Below are 19397 nucleotides of genomic sequence, written 5' to 3'. Positions count from 1 at the left end.
GAATGTGCAATAAAAAATAATGTATAATTTGACTTATAATACGGTAAACTTGGTAGCATAGTTAACAAAATTTTTATAAATACTGAAAATATTCAGCAAATATTTATAAATTGGCAATAAAGCATCTTGAGTTTTTAACGTTCGATGAAACCTGAAAAATAGAAATAAAATAAAACAATTAGTTTTCCAACAAATTAACACAGAAAGTAAAATCACACACAGAAAAAAAAAAAATCTTAAGATAATCGAACAAACAGATAACTTTGGAATGTATGCCTGAGAAAGTTTAAAAAGTTATACTTTGTTTCAGAGAGTTAACTTTCGCTAGCGCGCTAGCTTTCAGATGGCCACGAATGTAGGTGGTTTTGTATTATTACCTACATTCTATGATATTATGAATCCAATGTATTATGTATACGTTTGTTTATAAAAGGGCGACGTTTGGTTAGTTTTAACTAGCCATGATTTTGTTTTGCAAGATTAATCATGGACATGACCTTTGTCGTGGCGTGCAACCTCTTTGACAGGACATAAGACCTACAACGACTAGACATAAATAAGACTTGACAAGAATTCGAAAAGAAATAAAGAGAGAATGGAACGAGGGCGGACGTGACTAGCGACAGGCAGTACTTTTAATGCCTTCCTAAAAGACTGACGCGAACCAGACGACAAGGAACGAATTGACCGTTCAACCTTATTAGCCCTTTGACGGCCTGCCATGTAGGTCACCGGTGCCCTACGCTGTGAACTGAAGTAATTATGTCGATTTCTGTTATTACTAAGTCGGCGGAATACTTAGTAGACTCTGGGAGAGTCGAATCGGAACGATACTGAGAATGAACCTACATATTTCTAAGAGACATAAAAGACAAACTAACATTAAAAACCAATAGAAAGTTAAGGCGCTTAGTATCAGTCAATCGACATAATTACTTTAGTGCGCCGCGTAGGCCCCAAGTGACCTATACGGCAGTCAAAGGGTTAAGAATCATTTATATGGGTGCCTGTAGATATATATGTACTCTTGAGTCCGTCATTATTAAACTCACCCTCTACTTATATATTTTTTTTATGATTGAAAGAGTACTGATGACTCGGAGGCCTTTCCAGTTTCACCAGGACAGGTGGGCGAGCAAAGGCTCAGCCAGGAGGGGTGCGATTTGCTAACAACTGCCCGAGCGCCTCCGAAGGAGACCTAACAACTCAAGAGCGACTGCTTCGCGAATAAATCTACTACCGGATCGGAATCGCGATCCGCTGAGAAGATCCGGCGAGAAACTCAGCAGGCTGATGCATGGGTTAGGTTGCACGTCGCCCCCTGTGTCGAATTCGTCGACTACGGTTACCGGAGTTCCTAAGCCTGTTCCTAGTGTTAGAGCTGAAAGCGTCGCTCTACTTATATTGAGTTGTAGCGCAACGGCAGCGCTAATTTTCATCATAGGTGAGGGATACAGGCCTGGTCAAGTACCGGCGCCGAGTCGTCACTCGTCGAGCCGCAGCCCGGCGATGGAGAGGAAGGTGAAGGCGTTGTGCAGCGCGAGCACCGGCACCGCCGTCAGCGCCAGCCGGGCGCCCGCCGCGCGCCGCAGCCGCCCCACCCAGCCCGCCGCCGGCGCGCTCCACACCTGCGACACGCGAGACAATTGCTTAGATGGATGGACGAGCTCACAGCCCACCTGGTGTTAAGAAGTTCTAAGGTCTCAGTATAGTTACAACGGCTGCCCCACTCTTTAAACCGAAACGCATTACTGCTTCACGGCAGAAATAGGCGGGGTGGTGGTACCCACCCGCGCGGACTCCCAAGAGGTCTTACCGCCAGTAATTACGCAAATTATAATTTTGCGGGTTTGATTTTTATTACACGATGTTGTGACCATTTGTTAAGTACGTATTTCATTAGAAAAATTGGTACCCGCCTGAGATTCGAACACCGGTGCATCGCTCAACACGAATGCACCGGACGTCTTATCCAGGCCACGACGGCATCAAATTCTGCCGTGAAGCAGTAATGCGTTTCGGTTTGAAGGGCGGGGCAGCCGTTGTAACTATACTGAGACCTTACAACTTATATCTCAAGGTGGGTGGCGTATTTACGTTGTAGATGTCTATGGGCTCCAGTAACCATTTAAAATCAGGTGGGCTGTAAGCTTGTCCACCCATTTAAACAATAAAAAAAAACCCTAAATAGACAGAATTTCGACTTGGTCGCGCCACCGGCTCCGCTATGATCGGTTACCTGGTAGAATATCCTCATTTTGACGGCGGGCCCTTGGTCTTTATCCCTGCAGTCACCTAACAGCTTATTGAGCGCGTACTCCAAGACTTCTTCGAGTTGTTCCGTGGTCATGGCGCGCGCTCGCACCCGGTGAGACTTGCACGCCTCCTCGCTCGGGAACGACAGTTGACATGTCGACGGAGATGAGCCTGTCGGGAATGTACATACGTATAGTTATTTACATACGTCAGGGGTCGATTATCTATATATCGATGCTTGAAAGGCAAACGTGACTAAGCAACAATGCGTGAACTTTACAGGAGACTAATTTAAAGCTGAAATACCTGAAAAAAAAATATTTTAACGAATCTAGCTGTAGGATTGAAATGATTTTAATAGACCTAGAAATATATATTTTTTGCGCATCGAATATGGTTATTGCCTATCATTTATGTATAAAGCAGTTATTGTCGCTTAGTCACGTTTGCCTTTCAAGCGTCGAATTATTAATACGTGAAGCAAAAACTTTGTACCCCTTTTTACGAAAATTGTGCGGACGGAGGAGTATGAAATTTCCCACATTTATAGAGAACATAGAGAAGAAGTGCAGAGAATGCTAATGTTTTTTTTAAATTATGCAATAAAAATAACTCAATAAAGAAAACATTACACACCCTACCATGTATTTGACACAACATATAATATACTCTTTGTGCATTGTCAATTGAGAACAGATTAATATTGCTATTCTTTAATATTATTTATTTATTGTGTAGTTTTGGCGATATCTGTATTATTATAGAAACATAATAGTGCTTGACAATAGAACCATAATAATGTTTAAACTTTTAATTTCAATTAATTATAGTCTAATTTCGACTACCTACTGCGGGGACCACTAGTTATAACTATTAGATCAGTCGATCGTGGCAAGGCAAAAAATATAAATACATAGAAGAGACTACGCAACGTAATCACCAACTACTGCGCGCATCATCTTCATCATTTGTTAATCGTCATTCTTCTTCTTAGTCGAATACTTCATTGCTGAAGGTCGTGTCCTTGAAAGCCCTTCGTGGCTCTTTGTACCCTCAGCTTCCATTTGCTTCGGTTTTCGGCTTCTCTCAGGGCGTTGGTAACAGAGAGTCCAGTGAGCGCAGTTATCTGATCCGACCAACGGTTTGGTGGCCGGCCGGCGGGTCTTTTCCCTTCTACCTTGCCCACCACAATCAATCTTTCAAGGTTGTCTGGTGGCCGCCGAGCAATATGACCAAAGTAACCAAGAACCTTCTGGTAGCAAATCGTCGACAGTCTCGTTTCTATACGAAGTTGCTCGAGGACAGATTTGTTTGTTCTCTTGGCGGTCCACGGTATGCGGAGCATTCTTCGCCAACACCATTAGGTCACATTATTTATTCTCTTCCACACAATAGTTCTCTTTTATTATATAATTTCAGTTTTATGTTAATAGTTTTAATAAAATATACTACTTATTTGTCTACTTGAACTATATTGTTTCATTAAATATCAAGAAATGTCATTGGTAGAGAGTTTCGTCAGTAAACAGTACATCTTAGTTCTAATAAAGTTTGTCTCCCCTGATATACGTTATTTTTGAAAAACATTTTTATTTAGTAGTCGAAATCAATTTCACTTCTGGTTTGGCTATATTATTGATATGAAAGGTTAAGTGATATTTCCATAGCAATAGGTAAGGTATATTAATGCGATGTACATAGTTAATATGACCATATGCTGGAAAAAGGTTTATTGGCCCATATAAAATTTTCCAAGGTTAGGTCGGTGCAGTTTCAAAGTTCACTAATTAATTTTGTCTATAAATAATTACCTACTATCGCTTTGTTGTTATCAACGATCCGTGACCAACCGTACCAACGTAAATTGCAAATACAAACGTACAAAGGTATCTTATTTACAATTGGAATCTCACTTATACGATATTGTTTGTGTAAAGTGACTTATACATGGTCCGAAACAAATCACGAATGATCATTCGATCCCAATCTAGAATTACTCTTACTGTCCACCAAAAAACGATAAATATATTTATACATGATTATACAGGGTTACAGGTTAAGTCGACCTATTCCCGTTAAGAGCGTGTAGCTTACATCGTTTCTGACTGATTTGACTATGAAACACCCTACCCTAAATCTAACCGATCTGGAGATATTTCAATTTAATTGTTTTTTATAAAAAATACCCGATTTTCGGCTATCAGCTTAGATATTTTGAAATGCGTAAGTCTTATTATTATTATTACATGATTTTTACTTGTAAGATAAGATACTGTATGACCCCAATAACCAATATTGTACGTAAAACGAATAAACAAGTCGTTTTAGACGATTAAAACTTATAAAAACGAATAAAAAATTAGAAAGATTATTTTTCTTTCAAGGATATCTTAAAAATATATTATGGCGCCTGTTTGGCAGATGTGCTTAACAATATCTACGTTTCATCAGCTGTCCATAATATACATAATCAATTTTAATCACACGACCTCAAAGTCACCCTGAGAGACGATGTTGAAGTCTCATTAATTGTTGTACCAAGGTTGTGGCACTGTTTCCCCGCACGTTAGCTCCGCGACAAAAATAGGCAATGCCCCCCCCCCATGCCCCTCTTTTGTTCGGGCTGGGGGGTCCAACCTCCTACGAGATCCCCGCGCCTAGGGGACGCGCGAGGTATGTTAGACTGGTCCGCGACTGCGAAACCGCAACCCTAAAGGCAATGAATGCCCCCTACCACTTTTATTTCCCTACCTATGCTTATAACCTTGAAGGGTTGTGTTCCTACCACCTGTTATCACGCATATTTATACTTTTTGTTGTTTTTCATCGACCTAAACATACAAACCTGTGGCAACGTTACATACAATCGCCGCTACGGTGTTTTCATAATTCCATCTTCTCGTTATAGCCACTTTATAATCACCGATGTTGCACCCTGTTTCTTCATCTGCAATTTAATTACCGTATTTTTTATAGACTCTTCAAAATTATGTTAAATGAATAGTATTGTCATGCTGTGTGTTAAACACGTTCATGATTAGTATATCTCATAACAAATCCGAGCATTTTCTTGGTTATGTGTTTTTACGGTTAAATAAATTAGCCCAATATTAAAATGACGGCACATGGCAGTAACCACCGTTTCCAATACAGTTTCTGTCTTAACATGAACGCGCTTCATATTTACTCTTAAAATGACCTCCATCATGATTCATTATAGAAAGGTATGGATTCACCCAATATTTTCTTTGATTCTATTTTTCCTTCATTCGTCGTATTAGCAACAGGAGCAAAATAATACGTCTTTCGCGATGATACGTTGTAGATGTCTATGAGCTCCAGTAACCACTTAACACCAGGTGGGCTGTGAGCTCGACCACCACCTGAACAAAAAAAAAAGTATGTATGTACGTACAGTCGAAGCGATCGTTGTCGGAGTGCGCCCAGGCGTGCCACTCGACGGCGGCGTGTCGCGGCAGCGCCTCCACGAGCGCGTACTGCACGATGGCGGCCGCCGTGCGCCGCTCCAGCTGGCGCCGCGCCTCGCCCACCGCGCCGCGCTCCGTCGTGTAGCACACGCTCTGCGCGCACCAGGCCGATGTTATACGTGACGTCACGTATACATTGCATTACATAGGCAACGGTCACCATTCAAACTTTCGTATTTTTACAAATCACATCTATATCTCTAGCATCGGAATCTATTCTATATATTAATACGTGAAGCAAAAACTTTGTATCCCTTTTTACGAAAATTGCGCGGACGGAGGAGTATGAAATATTCCACACTTATAGAGAATATAGAGAAGAAGTGTACAATGCTAATATTTTTTTAAAATAATGCATAAAAGATACATTAAATCAATAAAGAAAACATTACACACACTACATACCACGTATTTGACGCACACACGCATGCATACTATTTATTATCAAACTTTTGTTCTTGACGTCTGTTGTCAAATTGAGAATAGATTAAATATTGTTTGTCTTTGTTAATATTTTTTATAGTGTAGTCTTGGCGAAATTTGTGATTATAGAAGTATAAAATACAATCATAATAGATAGTCGAATTTTGACTACTGCGGGACCTCCAGTATTTATGATTGTGTGTGATTTACATGATTTTTTTTATGATTGAAAGATTACAGGTGGTCCGGAAGCCTTTCCAGTTTCACCAGGACAGGTGGGCGAGCAGAGGCTCAGCCAGGAGGGGTGGGATTAACTAACGACTGCCCGAGCGTCTTCAAAGGAAAATGTACATGAATTATCTGTAGCTGCTGTAGGTACTGCAAGGTGGCAGATTTATGTCCTAACAACATTTTACAAGTGGCGCACAAGTACTAATTAAAACAGTAATGTCCCAAACGCGAATACATGCATCTATTTCTAGTCTTTTGATAAATTACCAAAAGCGGCACTAGCGGTAGACTAATTTAAAATTGAAATACCTGAAAACAACATTTATTTTAACGAATCTAGCTGTAGTAGAATCTAGCTAGTAGCTGTAGGATTGAAATTATTTTAATAGAACTAGAAATAATATATTTTTTGCGCATCGAACATGGTCATTGCCTATCATTTATGTACAAAGCAGTTATTTTCGCTTAGTCACGTTTGCCTTTCAAGCGTCGATATCAAACTAATAAATTCAGTCCACTCTCATTCACCACAACACAACTTCTGTCTATTTTCAAAGAACCTATATTACCTGTACGACGCTACGTATGTGCGCCCGTGGATGCGCCGCCCGTATGACGCGCGTGAGGTGTCGCAGCGCGAGCGCGCTCTGTCTGCGCGCGCCGCCGCCCGCCAGCGTCATGACGCCCGGTATTAACGCTATCTGACCGCACGTTCCGATTACTTCACCCACCTGGACACACATACCAACACTATGTAAATTGTATATTCTTATTTATCTGTAAAGAAGCAAAATTATTATTACCTACCTTACATTGTGCATTTGTATGTATATTTATAAATGTATATATGTAAGGGAATTGTGTATATGTATAATATATGTACGTGTGTATATATATATTGCCAATTGTATTTTTGGTTTTATATTTAATGTTTCGTATATATTTTTTGGTGTACAATAAAGAATACTCTCTCCCTCCCTCTCTCTCTCTCTTTAAAAACAAACCTTAATCGCTTGACTATAAGGTCCGATGTTGGCTGGGGCCCAATGCGAAATGCCTTGAACATGCATAGTCTCTCGCACCTTCACGTTACCTCCGTCAGTCTCGGTATTGTTGTTACTTGATTTGAACGCCACCTGTTTCAATACATTTAATGCAATATCAAACTGCTATCTTCAAATAACTGAAAGGTACCGAAATTCGTTGTGAAACTAACACGTGGGGTCTGTGATCGTGGTGACGTCCTTTATTTTTAAGAATCAAAGTAATTTACTCTTGACAAATTCTAGTAAGGTTACATTTTGTCGTCTGCTAATACTGCGAGTATCTTGTATAATTAAAAAGTAATTATGCAATCCAACAGAAACAATTTTAAGTAAGGCTATGCCGACGATCAACCAGTTAATCGGTAATCGGGTTTAGACATAACTACTTGTACGACGTAATCTTAAGCGTCTGGTTACTGTCATTATTTAAAGTCCGATACCCCACTGAGTTTCTCGCCGGATCTTCTCAGTGGCTCGCGATTCCGATCTAGCGGTAGATTTTGCGAAGCACTGCTCTTGCTAGGGGTAGTGTTAGCAAAATCTTTCAGGTTGTGCCCGTGAGCTTACCTACACGTCCGGGCATAGCTAGAATAGCCTCTTAGGCGAATAAGTAGGGAAAAAAATGCGATGTTTCAAATAATAAACGGTTTTCGAGGTCACAAGCCGTTAAAACAGCTCTAATTATTTCAACTGCTCGCAAATACCGAATATAATATTGTTTACTTCATATAATTTCAGACACTTATTGAAAGCATTAGTTATGATAAAACCAGTTGCGCCAAAAACTTTGTAAAAAAATATATGAAAGTATTGCAAAGTAAGCTAAGTAAGTATGTAGGTAGTATGTCCAAGTATGTATGTATGTATCACTAAGTATGACACAAACACAAACATGAACTTTATGCCCCGTATTATTACGTCATAATTTATTGCTGAATTTCTAGACGGATACTACGATATCTTTTCGGGTATACGATAGACCTTCGCGAAACATCAAAGCGGACGCCGCAAAACATTAAAATCACCCGACACGATCACAACGACTGCACGGGCATGCCCCGTACGAGATAATACACGAGATAAAAGATCGCAGTAAAGACATAAAACGTGATAATCTCACAAATACCCTGCTACTACTTTTATGTAGCAGTTTTGTATTTTGTGATTGTATTAGCGATTTCGTAATCGTAACAGTTTTTTTTTTTGCCTACCTAAGTTGATAGCCTTGAGAGGCTATATCAGCGTCGCCTTAACTAATAGGTGAGCTCACGGAGCTCAAACCTGACGATGTTGCTAACACGAACCCTAGCAAGAGCCGTGCTTCGCAGAATCTACCACCGGATCGGAAACGCGACCCACTGAGAAGATCCGGCGAGAAACTCAGTGGGCTGTGTCTGAGGGTTAATTTACTCGTCGAGCCCTTCGTTGCAAGCGACGGGTTCGACGAGAACGATGACCGGAAACAGTTGTATAAAACGATAATTATACTATAACATTCAAACAGGATTTTTAAAGGGAGTCTTGCGATAAGTGTCACGTTTCTAGATACTTTAATTTTCATATCTGGGTAAGTAACACTTGACACAAACATACACTATCTGTTATGTAAAAATGTAAACGTGATAAGACATTTTATTAGTAATCCATAGCCGAAACACGCCTCCGAAATGTTATCTTGCGTGTTTTTACATTTAATCTTTAATTTTTTTGTTAAAATATCTCAGTAATATTCAATAATTTTTCGGTATTCGTACAATTTTGACCCTTTGACTACCATGTAGGTCAACGGTGCCCAACGTGGGGCAGTTAAGTAATTATATCGATTTCTGTTATTACTAAGCGCCCGGAAGGCCTAACATTGTCTTCTTTTGTTATTAATGAATGTTTTAGTCTTTTCCTCCTGCGTGCGTCGTATTCCTCAGTTCTGAGGGCCGTGACCCTTACTGAGCACTTTTGTTAGGACTATGTTCCTCCATTCACTCCTGTCCGCCGCGCAGTGGAAGCGACATTGATGCTGGATTCCAAAGTCGTCTTAATCTGATCGGACCAGCGCATGGGACTACGTCCCCTGGGCCTCTTTCCTTCCACTTTGCCGGTGATGAGAAGTTTTTCCAGATTGTCACCCTTTTTCCTCGCAACGTGACCGAAAAACTCTCAAAATCCTACGTAGGCAAATGGTGGAGAGTGTTAAGGAGACGCCTAGTTCTTCCAGAATTGATGCGTTTGTCCGATGCGCTGTCCGTTTTAGTCTTTTAGGTCTGTTAGAAATATTCTCATTCTCAGTATCTTCGGATTCGTCTTTCTTAGTCTACTTACTACATATTCCGGCACCTTAGTTACTGAAATCGACTAATTACTTCAGTGCGTCACTAAGGCATCGGTGACCTAAATGGCAGTCTTTTTTCCCTACTAATAATACCAATAAAATACTTGAGAGCTTCTCCTTGACGTGTAGGTGAGCTCACGGGGCTCTAACCGGGAGTGTTGCTAACACTGGCCCTAGCAAGGACAGTGCTTCGCAGAATCTACCACCGGATCGGAAACGCGACCCACTGAGAAGATCCGGTGAGAAACTCAGTGGGCTGTGTCTATGGGTTAATTCTCTTGTCGAGCCTTTCGTCGCAAGCGACGGGTTCGACGAGGACGGTGACCGGTGCAATGGCAGTCTTTTTTTTCCTACCTAAGCTGAGAGCCTTGAGAGGCTATTTCAGCGTAACCTTAACTAGTAGATGAGCTCACGGGGCTCAAACCTGACGACGTTGCTAACACGAACCCTAGCAAGAGCCGTGCTTCGCGGAATCTACCACCGGATCGGAAACGCGACTCACCGAGAAGATCCGGCGAGAAACTCAGTGTGCTATATCTGAGGGAATGGCAGTCAAAGGGTTAAGTGTAATTTATACTCACCCCATCCAAAATAAGTCCTACGTTGTTCGGCAGAGGGCACTGTACGCAGACACGCGTCGGGGGGTTCGGGTAGCAAAACGTCTTGACATAAACGTCATTCAACGAAGCATACTCTTCCATATTCCTCATGTATATGTTGACGGAGCACACATCGGTTAGATGCATGCTTTCAGAATCTAACAAACCTGTAATCGATGACTTACGAATAAGAACAATTTGTAACATTTTATTTATATAGTATTTTAACACTAATCATACCACACGTAGTGATTGATACCTATTTCTACCATAGCGGGTAGATAACGGTATACGACAAGTATTACTCAAAAAAAAAAAAAAATTGTATAATAACTATACTATTATTTCGTTTAATTCGAATAATTCGTAAGAAAAAGTCATGAAGTCAAATGTGCAAAAGCAATAAGATGATACGTGCACAATGCAAAAGTTCCAAATGGGACATTTGACCCGTTATGGTTGTTTAGTGTTAATATTTTGTTTTAATATGGAAGGGCTGATCTCCCTACGCGTCTAATGGTTACCGAAGCCGATGGATGTGACCTTGAGACATGAGGTCGAAATTTTAACTATATTGCGTAACGCCCGTCCATATTTCTTTAGAATGGACATCCATGTTTCCGCTTTATGAATAAACTAGCCGTACTCGTCCGCTTCGCTGGGCATTTAAAATCAACATTATTATTTATTGTCATTATTATTAGGGAGTCCAACACTCATATAAATATTAGCCTACTATCCATTAAGTACATGTATTTTCTACATGGATACCAAGTTTCAAGTCAATCAGATGAATGGTTCAGTAGTTATAACGGAACATTCGTAAAAGCCACTGTATTTTTAATAAGTATAGATTAGTATAGATAGTGTAGATTAAATATTAAATGTAGAATTCGATCGAATCGAGATATATAGGGTACGCGGCATTGCTGACGTCCATGAGCGACGGTAACCACTTACCATGGCAGGTGGGCGGTATTCTTGTCTACCTTACCTACAAAGACAATAAAAAATTAAATAAAAAACAATACAATATTTGTGCAAATGTAAACTAGTCCCATTAAACGAATGGAAATTTTATAGATATTATAATAACAACTGTTCTAATTATGCTAGAATGTGTTTATTAATATCGCAAAATTAATCCAGTCCGTAGATAACAATCGGTAAACGTGTAGAACAAAACCGTAGAGCATAACAAAAGGAATCTGCGACTGACAGAACACAATGTGTAGGTACCATTAAATTGTATTACGTCACATCCGTTTCGTCAAAATCTAAACAAACGTTACCGCGAATTTTTAGCCCGCTTATAACAACATAATATTATATAACGTCAACAAAGATGGGTGTTAAACAAGTTTACCTACTAATTAATTTATTCATCGCATCTTCAGTTGCCACCCTCGTGTCGATCCCTTCGCCGACAATCCCTCCAATAAAATACCATCCATGTTTGTTCCCGTATATCGATCGATGATCCGTTATCGTGTGCGACGACCTATCATCGTTCGTCTGTTCGTATACATATCCGTTGTCTAATACTTCCGCACTATCATTTAACTTGTGTATAATATCTAAATTGTTCTCTTTGTCCGGCGAATAAGTGAGCAACGGATTGAGTTCGGCACTGTTCTTCATCTTTTCCTCTTTCTCTAACTTCTCTATAGACTCTATTTCTGTCTCACTCAATTCGATATCGCTTATGTCGCTAAAGACCGAATCGCTCAAGTCGTTTAAATAGTCTAACGAGTTTTTAATGATTGGAGGTAGCTGGAGAGGTTCGTCGCAGTTCTCTTTAGGCTCGAGGTGCAATTTCAAGTTCAAATACCCGACAGGAGCTACAGGATCGTCTGAATGCATAACCATTTCTTTTTCATCGCTGCCGGAGAATAATAATATACACATGTTACGTTTAAACTATAAATATGACAATGTAAATAAATCTAATCTAAGCTAATCATATTAGAGTGCAATAAATGATAATGTCTGGGTAAGTACGGTAGTAGTTATAGAACTAATGTCAACATAACTCACATGATCAGTTTTTTCTTGAACAGGGGACAGTCGAGTGTGAAGGTTTCGTACTCTCCCCCCTCCCCGCACATGTTGAGCCCGTACTTCTCTTTCATGACTAGCAAATGTGGCTGGATGTCGCGTATCGTCATACCTAAGTGTATCCTCGGATCGAGACCCATAGCTGCCACCTATAACCATGCGTAATACATTAATTTTTCTTTTTTTTTCTTTAGAAGATCTTGAGAGACTATTTCAGCGTGACCTTAACTAGTAGGTGAACTCACGGGGCTCAAACCTGACGTCGTTGCTAACACTAACCCTAGCAAGAGCAGTGCGTCGCAGAATCTAACACCGGATCGGAAACGCGACCCACTGAGAAGATCCGGCGAGAAGCTCTGTGGGGTGTGTCTATGGGTTAATTTACTCATCGAGCCCTTCGTCGCAAACGACGGGTTCGGCGAGGACGGTGACCGATGCTTGAGGTATCTAAAAGCGCCGTTAATGGATCGGGAGGATCCGTAATGACGTGTTTATTGCGACGTCGACCGTTTACCATTCGGTCCACAAGATCGGTTATGAATAATCATAATAACACGAATAAAGTACTGGCCTAAACTAAATCGTGAACAACTCTCATTTACTGAATAATACGAAAATCATTATGGTTTTTCCTTTGGTGAACGAGAAATGCAACGCGTAATCAGTTCGCCCCCCCACCCCGCGTTCCCTCGATATCATTGATTCCATACGTCAGTTGTTTTTAAGTCGCATTACATTGCATGCTTATTATATGATATACGCAAAGACATACAATGAAAAAAATTAAATCTATACTAATATTATAAAGAGGAAAGATTTGTTTGTTTGTTTGTTTCGAATAGGCTCCGAAACTACTGGACCGATTTGAAAAATTCTTTTTCCATTAGAAGCCGACATTGTCCCTGATGAACATAGGCTACTTTTTTTAATTTTTTTTAATTTTACTTTTTGGTTTCATGTGTGTTTTAATGTTTCCGAAGCGAAGCGAGGGCGGGTCGCTAGTTATATAATATTTTTCGAATGTTTCTTTTTAGTGCGTATCGCATTAAGATTAACCAATACTTCGTCTTCATTTTTGGGAAGGGTTCCAATACTCCCTGTATGGATGCCAAATATTTAACGTGTAGTGCGTACTGTATTTAACATTCACCAAATGATTCGAATTTTAGTTTATATCTCATTCCAATCAGATTTTTTTTTATTGCTGCGACAACCAGCACGTAAACAAGTTTTTTAACATCAATGTTTATTTAGAATAGAATAGAAAAATGTGATAATGTGATAAACACATGATACATGACAATTTTTTTTGCCTTTTTAGGCAGACGAGCGTACGGCCCACCTGATGGTAAGTGGTTACCGTCGCCCATGGACTTCAGCAATGCCAGGAGCAGAGCCAAGCCGCTGCCTACTGACTTTTATTTTTCGGCAGAACAATTTTCCATTTGTGACATGACACAGGGAAACGACAACATAAAATTTGTAAATGTTATTTTTTTTAAACGGAAAGTTATCAACGCTTCTCTGACGTCAGACGCTAATTATTATTCTCTTAGTGATTGTAATGTAGGTACCTATATATCGATGCGCTAACAACGAAATGCACCGAATCAATTCATCCGGAATTTATGCGTGTTATTTTTAGTGTAATATCGTATCCGATGTACGAGAACGGATACAAACATTGTTGTAGGTACTTGTTTGTTTATCAAACGCTGATAATCTTCAAGTATGCCAATTATTATTAAAAATTTATTATTGCATTGATGTGTGGAAGAGCTCACGGCCCACCTGATGTTAAGCGGTTACCGGAGCCCATAGACATCTACAACACAAATGCCGCCACCCACCTTGAGATAAGGTCTCAGTATAGCTACAACGGCTGCCCCACCCTTTAAACCGAAACAAATTACTGCTTCACGGCAGAAATAGGCAGGGCGGTGGTACCTACCCGTGCGAACTCACAAGACGTCCTACCACCAACAATTATGTACAATAAAGTTTTAGTGGTTGATTTGCGGAGAGTGACCCATTTATCGTAACGTAGACAGAATGTTACCTAATTATTGCTCTAGACTTAATATTGTTACATGCATTTAAGGGGTATAGTTGATGCATTAAATATTTCATGCCTTTTAATTCCTAGTTTTACTACTACTTAACTAGTGAACTTAGTGAACTACTTAAACCAGGCCAGCTTTGCTGGCCCATATATGATTTGACTTTGTTCCGATCGCTACCAAACCTATAACATAATCTATAGAAACCGGTCCAGCCGTTTTCAAATCCATAGGGAACATATACGCATTACGACTTTTATATATTTACTAGCTTTTGCCCGCGACTCCGTCCGCGTGGAATAGTTACTTTGTCATAACGCTAAATTTTACCCCCACTTCATTTACGTAGAAAGTGAAAATACATTTGAATTATAGAATGTTAAGGAGCTATTTAAACCCCCTATTTTAAAACATTATTTATTGGTGCTCCACTTGTATTGGTCTTACCGTGATGGTATATAGCCTATAGCCTTCCTCAATAAATGGGCTATCTAACACTGAAAGAATTTTTCAAATCGGACCAGTAGTTCCCGAGATTAACGCGTTCAAACAAACAAACAAACTCTTCAGCTTTATAATATTAGTATAGATTCTAATAAAACTAACAAATGCGATTGCAATGCAAAGTAAATTTCATTAATTATTCGAATAGACAATATATACGATTTATTACGGAATTGATAAGAAAATAGTAGGTAATTAAAAAAGTTAAGTGTAAGGTAAGAATGGTCACACCAAATTAACTGTTTGGCGTTGACCGTCAAGTCAGTTTAAAACATGAGCGAAAGAGACAAAACAGGAAAAAACCTAGGTTCAATATTAACAGGCACTATGTTTATTTAAAAAAAAGTTAATTGCGATAATGCTATGCTTTGTCGTTGGACGAATCACGTGGGCTTAAGACACACAATTTTCGTTCCTGATAAAGCTTTTCTGTAAACATGGCTTTCCATAAAAATGGTATTACAGATAAAAAATAAAAAACAAACGAACCTTTATAATGATCGCATCAATACCACAGTATATCATTTCCTGTAACAACTCTTTTTGGTTCCGCCTCCATAAATAAGCGAGTGAAACTAGACCCAAGCGTTGACATCTGAAAGCGATAAGACAATCAGAAAATTAAATTAAGACTAGTCTCACGCCATATACCATCGAGGCTAGTGGTAGTGAGCACCGGTGAACTTTCGTAGCCCAGTGATGTCGTTCATGCTTTACGAGAGGTCGCTGATTTGAAACGATTATGTAATCTGAAAGATGCTAACAAATGCATAATGACATGCTTCTCGTCGTTATTCTGTTAACTATGTATTCAACTTTAAGTACAGTAAAATGGGACAAGAACGTCCCAACGTTGCGTGAGCGTTTCAAACTATAGTAGTTTTTTTTATTTCAGGTATCAGGTATCAGTATTAGGTTATAAATAGCAAACAATATATATATATATGAACACTACTGTTAGTTGATTTTCAAACTGAAAAACTAATACACAATTTTTATTAATACGCATTTTTTATCAACAGGCAAAGTCAAGGTCATGAACAACATAAGCACGCGAAATACTTAACCAGTACAAAGACATGTATTTAAACAGTTTCACTAATTAGCGATCTACATAATAATATGTTTACAAATTTGACGACCTCGTCACAAGTAGTTTGCATACCTATGTGGATTATAATAATTTAGATTTGCTATTTTTAACCTTTAATTTCGTACTTAAATATAATTTTAAATATAACGTGTTCCTATTTGTTCTAATTACCATTTAGTTTTAGGTTGTAGAGCTGTAAATATATACATATAAGACCTTTTTGTTGTATGTCTTTGAGCTCACTATGAGTAGAGCTGTAAATATATACATATAAGACCTTTTTGTTGTATGTCTTTGAGCTCACTATGACCAATGGTTAAATAAGTTTTATTTTTATATTTAAAACTGAGACTTTTGACTGAGAGCTTTGAGACTATTAATTATTATAAACCTCAAAAAAAATACTCACACATTCTCAACTCTGATTCTTTGGTAGTCAGATAGTATTGCACCAACAGCAACTGCTTCTATATTTATTTCTTCCTACAAAGTCATACATATTTGTATCCAAAGTAATAACAATATTGTGTACTAATAGTACATACTAAAACAGTATTACTGTAATGTGATAACATTGTTATATTCTTAAAATAAAATCCAGTTCTACTCAAAGGAACATTTCATCAACACTTTGTAGTTACATAATTAAATGACTGGGTTCATAATGCATTCCATTGTTAATGTAAGATTTAGTATATAATTCCAACAATGCTAACAATGTTGCAAAGTGGATTCTCTGAAATAATGATAAAAATGAAAAACAAATATATGTATATCTGGTTATTTTTTGTATATCCTATTGAGCATCCGGATTCCGGAGGGACCGATTATCATTTTAATTATTAAACAGGTGAAAGGTTATGTAAACTAAACTTTGAAAATAATTCTACTTATTATTATCAATATTGTCGTCCATAATTATTATAAAATATTTTTTGTGTATCTCAGGGATGTGGACAAGATAGGACTATTATAACAAATTTACAAAAACAAATATGGTAGTTTCGACAATTGTTGTTTTTTGTATTGTAGGTTATCAATTATGTGTAATTTTCAGATGCCTGATGAAGGTCTAATAAAAGACTGAAACGTTGCTAAAATAATAATGTAATTTGTTATAATAGTCCTATCTTGTCCACATCCCTGAGATACACAAAAAATATTTTATAATTCTACTTATGAGTCGTCTATTATCAAAGGTGGCAATCTGTACATTTGGAAAAAAAATATTTATTGATATGTCAATACAGATTGATTTGAATATAATCGTCTCCTTCAAAGAATACGGTTCAAAACCTGCATTAAATAAAGGTTAATAGTTAACCTGTTATTTATCTAAGATGTCGTTCCGAAGAGTTTTGTGACTGCCGATGGAATACAAAGCCAATAATTCGTTTTTCTGATTTACCAATCATTGTCCAAAAGTCAGATTGCCGCCTTTGATAATAGTCGACTCTTATATTTTTTTCTTGATGAATTTTTGCATTTCAGTTTTTTTGTTTATGAAATAATCAACGATACAACATATAGAAAAAGTATATGAATTCAACAGACAGTTTAGCATTGGCTGTGAACTGGTTCTCGACAAACCATGACTTCCAAAAATGTATACATGAATAATAAATACATGATTACAATTTCATTTTACAGGGCCCAAAAACTAAGAATCTTTCAAATTTTTTTTTTCTTATTGTACTTTAAGGGCTAGGCAAACAACCATCAGCTACCTTGTCTGCCAACATTTGCATGAGTTCTATAACAGCATTTAGCGATACATGTCTACAAATATCTTTATCTGAATATGCAATACCCAACATTTATGTACTTAATATTTCATATAACCCAGAAAGTATATGATTAACAGTTTAATTTCCTTCCATGCAGAATCTGCAGTTTGCACCATTAGTCAGATTAACTTTATTTAGGCGCTCTTTGGTCACAAAACATGTAGTAGTCCCAAATAAACAGTCTGGGCTGATTTTTATAAAGCCTTTTAGCTTTGGCATCATTGTAATGTAAATGTAATTCAATCATCCTTGAATTATTTCCCAGGACTACTAACTTTTGAAAATGATTTTTGATGTCGAAATTTATAAAAATCAACTACTTTTTTAAATAAAAAATTACCTTTTTTACTTATTCTTAAATTTATATTATAATACATTAATAAATATTATATTAACCACACACATTTAAATGACAAATTGTTAATGAAAAACGTAATTAATATTAAACCACAACAATCATTCATGATCATCACTTTTAAATCTCATTAGGTGCATCCTCATCATCTCATATTTCCTTATTTTCAAATTTGTATAGTACATTGTGCACCAAGGGAGAAAAGTTAGACATTTCCTCCTGCGGGTTTAATTGCCCCCCAAGCCTAAGGCGAGGGTAGCAATCACAGAAAAAAAATACAGTTTATTAAAGTAATTTTCACAAAACTAGAACAATCTTTTGTTTATGATGTCAGAAAATGCTAATGAATAAGTTAGCCATATACATAACTTACCTTGACTTTGGAAAGCAACCTGTATAGGTCCTCAACTTCATCATTATCAGTGGGTTTGTAATTTTTTCCTTGATCTACAGCTGTACCTGTTATTATTTCTCTATAAAGAGGTAATCCCATTGCTTCAGCATAAAGTTCTATGCCATGATGACCTACTGATTGATACATGTAACTGTCCAATTCATCTGCAATTGTTCCGTATTGCTGTTTACTCTTTTTAATTTAATGGTTACTGTACCACATATTATTATGCTATACAAAATACTACACGTAATACTTTTTCTCGAATAAAAGTGTGAATTTCGTTAAATTTGCAAACGATTTACAACTGCTTATTGAATGTAGAACATACCTTTATGAAGAGGTTGGAGATTCGCCAGTGCAACGATAGTGTGCCCGGCCCCTACACATTGCAACATGTTGTAGCAGCTGTCTTTGCCACCACTTATTAACGCTACAGTTCTCATCTTCACTAATATATAATTTAGTTTTTAAAATATAATTACATAACGTTCTAACTAATCCTGTTCCTTTTTTTTGAAAAAATTCAACAAAATAACGAGGTCTTATTCACAGGGGTGACATTTCTGTTGTTATTTATTTACTATACTAATCACAAGAGAGTGACTAGCACAAATTCCCACAAATGAAAAAGCGAAACATAATCCTTATCTGTTTTGATAAGCAGTTACTTGAACAAGGAAAGAAACGAAAATATTCTCAAAGAAACCACGGCGAATAGTGAACATTGCAGTCAAATTTTGACAACACCAACAGCAATAGTTGAGGTGAGACAAT

General features: G+C 37.9%; 1 protein-coding gene and 1 long non-coding RNA gene across 3 annotated transcripts; one reads left to right on the top strand and one right to left on the bottom strand.

Annotated features, from left to right (window-relative positions):
• Positions 1-5: 5 nt before the first annotated feature.
• LOC101741069 (uncharacterized) lies at positions 6-19397 on the bottom strand. Of its 2 annotated transcripts, none has more exons than XM_004928156.5 (14): positions 18952-19397; positions 18600-18784; positions 16494-16567; positions 15481-15586; positions 12407-12576; positions 11740-12251; positions 10352-10536; positions 7403-7534; positions 6968-7129; positions 5672-5837; positions 5102-5203; positions 2240-2427; positions 1460-1628; positions 6-151 (listed from the first exon to the last, which is right to left on the bottom strand). In XM_004928156.5, exons 1-13 carry the CDS (start codon positions 19064-19066, stop codon positions 1485-1487), a joined length of 2241 nt encoding a protein of 746 aa, XP_004928213.1. In that variant the 5' UTR covers positions 19067-19397; the 3' UTR covers positions 6-151; positions 1460-1484. The 2 variants fall into 2 exon arrangements, with proteins under 2 accessions (XP_004928213.1, XP_012547630.1); XM_012692176.4 differs by having other exon boundaries at positions 1472-1628.
• Positions 15356-16231, top strand: LOC134200554 (uncharacterized). The gene is made up of 2 exons (XR_009975522.1): positions 15356-15447; positions 16014-16231. It is a non-coding gene; the product is annotated as an uncharacterized LOC134200554 (long non-coding RNA).

This window comes from Bombyx mori, chromosome 18, assembly GCF_030269925.1.
Source record: "Bombyx mori chromosome 18, ASM3026992v2".
NCBI classification, from domain to species: Eukaryota; Metazoa; Arthropoda; class Insecta; order Lepidoptera; family Bombycidae; genus Bombyx; species Bombyx mori.
Note: the sequence above shows the minus strand (reverse complement) of the source record. Positions and strands in the feature narration are given on the sequence as shown.

Bases quoted from the DNA above. Each gene is read 5' to 3' on its own strand.
- LOC101741069 (XM_004928156.5), bottom strand. From the start codon at position 19,066: ATGAGAACTGTAGCGTTAATAAGTGGTGGCAAAGACAGCTGCTACAAC. The intron at 15,587-16,493 runs GTGAGTATTTTT...TATCGCTTTCAG, and splicing joins AGAATCAGAGTTGAGAATGT to ATGTCAACGCTTGGGTCTAG. The intron at 12,252-12,406 runs GTGAGTTATGTT...ATTCTCCGGCAG, and splicing joins TTCAAGAAAAAACTGATCAT to CGATGAAAAAGAAATGGTTA.